Raw genomic sequence first — 4,395 nt, forward strand, 5'->3', positions numbered from 1 at the left:
GCAGCACAGACATGCTCTATGTATCGAGCAGAGCCGTGCCGTTGGCAAGAGCACAGCGGCAGACAGGGGCGTATCGTGCCAGCATCACGGATGCCGTCCTCCACAGCGGTGCTCGGTGCGGATGCTCTAATGGTGTAGGCATAGAACTTCTATATAATAATGCTTAAAAAAGCGTTGTTAGTGGATGGAAATTGTGGGTAGGTGGTGACAATTTAATTAGTGGGATTTTTCTTAGGTACGAACGCAGTAAACTTAATATATTTGAGTTTTTTATTGTCAAATTCTCTTGCACCAACTTTAATTGCACTCAATTTTGGTAAGATGTCTATATCAATTCCATCGAAACTTTATAAATCAGAATTATTTTATATAAGTTAACTATTCACACTTTTCTTTACGACGTGGGGTGCTTATCAATTGAAGTGTTTCATATGTATAAAACAGAGAAGGAAGTATATTACTTTATAATAAAAATCAATATCTATATTAGTAGTCAATGTGGATATTTGTAACGGAGTCAGTGACAAAGCCAAGATTTTTACGAGGGAGGCTTAAGTCACAGTTAATAGTTATAGGGTTTATTCAATGTGTGTGACATTGGAAGCTCGAAATAATCAATATTTTCAATTTTTAAGTAAGCGTAAATTTTTTTTATGATTTTTAACAAGTATAATAGAATATATATATTTTTTAATTATAAGTATAATAATGGAAGAAAATAATTATGAAGTGACAAGATTTTAAATTAACAAAATTAATGCTCAGTCGAATTACCTATGGGTCACAAGGCGGCATGTCCAACCAACTACGCTGCTGAGATCACATATTTTTCATGGTTTGCATATTCAATATATAGGTAAAAGAAAAAATGATGGGGGACCATGCCCTGAATGGAGGCATAGTTATATCAAACGAGATGACAGCTTCGACTATAGATTTACTCTCCGAAGCTATTGAAGACGCAATTTGTTTTATTTTTATTGCATTTCATTTTGATTTTTAATGCCACCATTTAACTAAATTCATATCAAATGCATACCGAATTTGCAAGGGATCGAACAGCCTCCCCTCAACACTACACGTGAAAGTTTGCTAGTATTTTTTATAGCCAATTCGACAATTCAAAAAGCTGGCCCATACATAGTATGGGCACTTGGTATGCATGATATGAATACCAAATTAAAATAATTTTAGATCTATGATGTGCAAATTAATTACTTCCAACATATAAAGATCACTCAAGTTCAATGAATAACCAACAATATGGATAAAGTTTTGAAATCTTTTTTCTCCGTCGACACCGTATAGAGAGAGCAGATAAGGAAATTGAAGAGAGAGACTCTTGGCGAGGGAGTTAGAAAGACTATCAGAGAAGCTGACATATGGTTTATTCAAATATTGATACTTTTAAGGCGACTTAATTATTAAGTGAACTCATTTAATTTTTAGCTAAAAGACAAATTATGACTGACCATAATTTGGCCATTTAGCATCACTCAAAAGAAATTGCTCACTTTTATTGGGAGGAGAAAGTAGTATTACTACTTTTGGTAGTGGACTCCACATCCCATTAACACAATGCACTCCTTTCTTATTATAAAAGTAGGACCCACATTCAGCACTAATTCGGAGCATGACCACGCACGTATATGTTTATAACCATGATCCGCATTTTAGGTACTCAACAATCCACATTTAAATAGAGTCAACTTGTGGGAAAGAGGCAGATGCCTTTGAGAAAGTCCATCCTGCAGAGAGATTATGATAAAATATTGTATTGAGATTGAGATCATCACCATTACACCAACCAATCACACCTCACATTTTCTCTATATAAACCATGCATTATTCCATTATGTAATTATAACCCACCCCAGCCCAGCTTCTTATAAGCAACCAATAAATATTGTAGTGAGAAAAAAATATGGAAATGGTGGTGAATGTGAAGGCAACCCACATTGTTCGGCCGGCAGAGGCACGGCCGGACGAAAGCATGTACATAAATTCGTGCGATCAAATCAAAGACATCGCACACACTCCCACAATCTACTTGTACAATCACTCCCCCGCATTGGAGGCCACCGATGCCGTTACCGTACTGAAAGATTCCCTCAGCAAAGCCCTAGCTCTTTTCTACCCTCTGGCCGGCCGTCTCCGCTGGTCAGAGGCTGGAGGCAGTAGGGTGGAGCTCCACTGCAACGGCCAGGGCGTCCCCATCTTCGAGGCCGAGACGGACGCTGCCATCGCGGATTTCGAAGACTTCACCCCAACTAAAGCAATCCAAGCCCTAATCCCCTCCGTCGACTACACCGCCCCGCTCGAACAGATCCCCCTGGTGATCGTGCAGCTCACGCGATTCCGCTGCGGCGGCGTCTGCCTCGGCCTCGGCATATCGCACGTGATAGCGGATGGCCCCAGCGCGCTCCACTTCGTTACCGAGTGGACGAAGTTCGCGCGAGGGGTCGGCCCCATCACCGCGCCCTTCCTCGACCGGAAGGTGGTCGAGACCGACGACGAATTGCGCCGGTTCGAGTTCGACCCGGCCGTCCTCCGCCGCCCACCGCAGCTGATCGGGGTGGAGGACAGCCTGGAGCAGCGGAGGAAGCCGATCGCGGTAGCCTTCCTCCCGCTCAGCAAGGTCCAGATCGAGAAGCTGCGGGGCAAGGCCAACCTCGACCGCGTGGGAGGGCGAGGCTACAGCCGGTTCGAGTCCGTGGCCGCGCACATCTGGCGGTGCACGAGCGAGGCGCGGGGCCACTCGGCCGAGCAGCAGACGAGCCTCCACTTCGTCGCGGACTTTCGCAACAAATTAAACCCACCCCTCCCGAAAAACTACTTCGGCAACGCCCTGATCCGCGTGGAGGCAACGGACAAGTCCGGGAGCCTCCTCGCGGAACCAATCGGGGCAGCGTCGAGGAAAATACGGGAGGCGGTGGAGAAGGTGACGGACGAGGGCGTGAGAGGGTACTTGGAGTATTTGAAAAAGTTGGACGACGTTGGACGGTTCAGATCACTCGACAACAACGGGCGGCCCAAGGGGGACTTCTATGGGAATCCGAATCTGGCGATCATAAGCTGGGCCGGGTTGCCCCTGCACGGGACGGATTTCGGGTGGGGGAATGAGATCCATGTAGGGCCCGGGCCCATGGGATTTGATGGCAAAACCTTCATAATTCCGGATCGGGAAGGAGATGGTGCGTTCAACGTCGCCATATGGCTGCAGGAGGATCATATGCCGGCTTTTAAGAAATGTTTCTATAATAATATTTGATTTTTTTTTATATTAATTAATCCACGATCCATCAACTCCTTTATTTCAATTGAAACTATATGTGCGTTGGATGTAATCATGATATTCGTGCATTCTGTCTGTCTTGTTACATTTTTTAAATATTTTTCTCCATATAGAACTTTATTGTAACTTGTAAGTGTCTTTATCAAGGATCCTGGTGTAATATTTTATGGTTTTAATTATTAGTCTACACACGCTTTACAAATGACATTGTAGAAAATCCAAATTCTCGTCTTTTGTTTTTTGGAAGGAAAAGACAATATGAATGAATAACTCAATAGTTTGCCTTTTTGCTCAGATACTCATAACGTTCGGCGTTAATGTTTTATGCTATCGTCTTTTATATATATGGAAGGATGGGGATGTATAAAATTGACAACCCTTCGACGTACCACGAACCTCGCGTTGTCCTACAATATTAAGAGCATATCCTGCAATATTAATTAATATACATTTTACATGGATTTCTACATATTGCATAATATATAGCAATATATTGCAGCGTAGATTATTAAGTATTGCATTATGATGGTTGGACGAATTTTTGATAGTAATAAATGCGGGTAAAAAAAATATAGATCACGACACAAGGAATTACGTGGTTCGATTTACTGAGGTAAATCTACGTCCACGGGAAGAAAGGAGGGCAAGATTGTATTGCTTGATCTGGTTTACAGCTTACAAATACAGACTTGCTATATGATATTTGATGTCTAGAGAGCTTTTTTTCTCCTCTAGTCTATCTGATCTAAGTTCTATTTATACATTGAACTAAGATCGTGGCTTGCATCACCACTAACTAGGTCGTGGATGTCGTGGAGGTCATGAGATCCTGCATGGGTCCACTATCTCTTTGTTTGGTCCGCTATCCTGCATGAGATCCTGCATGAGTTGACACCACTAAATAGATCGTGTAGTGGAGGTCGTGGAGGTTCTGCATGAGTCCACTATCTCCCAGTTCGGTCGAATACTGAGACCGAACTGCTGAACTATTGCCGAGCAGCTTTTGCCGATCTGAGAGTAGAGCTTGATTGGTCGGCTTTTACCGAGCTGTAGGCTGGGGCCGAACTCTTTGGTAATGCCGAACTGATACTCTTCCTTGG

The 4,395-nt window shown here is 43.1% G+C and overlaps 1 protein-coding gene across 1 annotated transcript; it reads left to right on the forward strand.

Moving 5' to 3' along the window:
- Window positions 1–1,767: 1,767 nt before the first annotated feature.
- Window positions 1,768–3,471, forward strand: LOC121747038 (spermidine hydroxycinnamoyl transferase-like). Its single transcript, XM_042141020.1, has one exon. The coding sequence runs from the start codon at window positions 1,925–1,927 to the stop codon at window positions 3,269–3,271; it is 1,347 nt and encodes a 448-aa protein (XP_041996954.1). The 5' UTR covers window positions 1,768–1,924; the 3' UTR covers window positions 3,272–3,471.
- The last annotated feature ends 924 nt before the right edge of the window (window positions 3,472–4,395 follow it).

The sequence above is a fragment of the Salvia splendens genome, chromosome 9 (genome assembly GCF_004379255.2).
Source record: "Salvia splendens isolate huo1 chromosome 9, SspV2, whole genome shotgun sequence".
NCBI classification, from domain to species: Eukaryota; Viridiplantae; Streptophyta; class Magnoliopsida; order Lamiales; family Lamiaceae; genus Salvia; species Salvia splendens.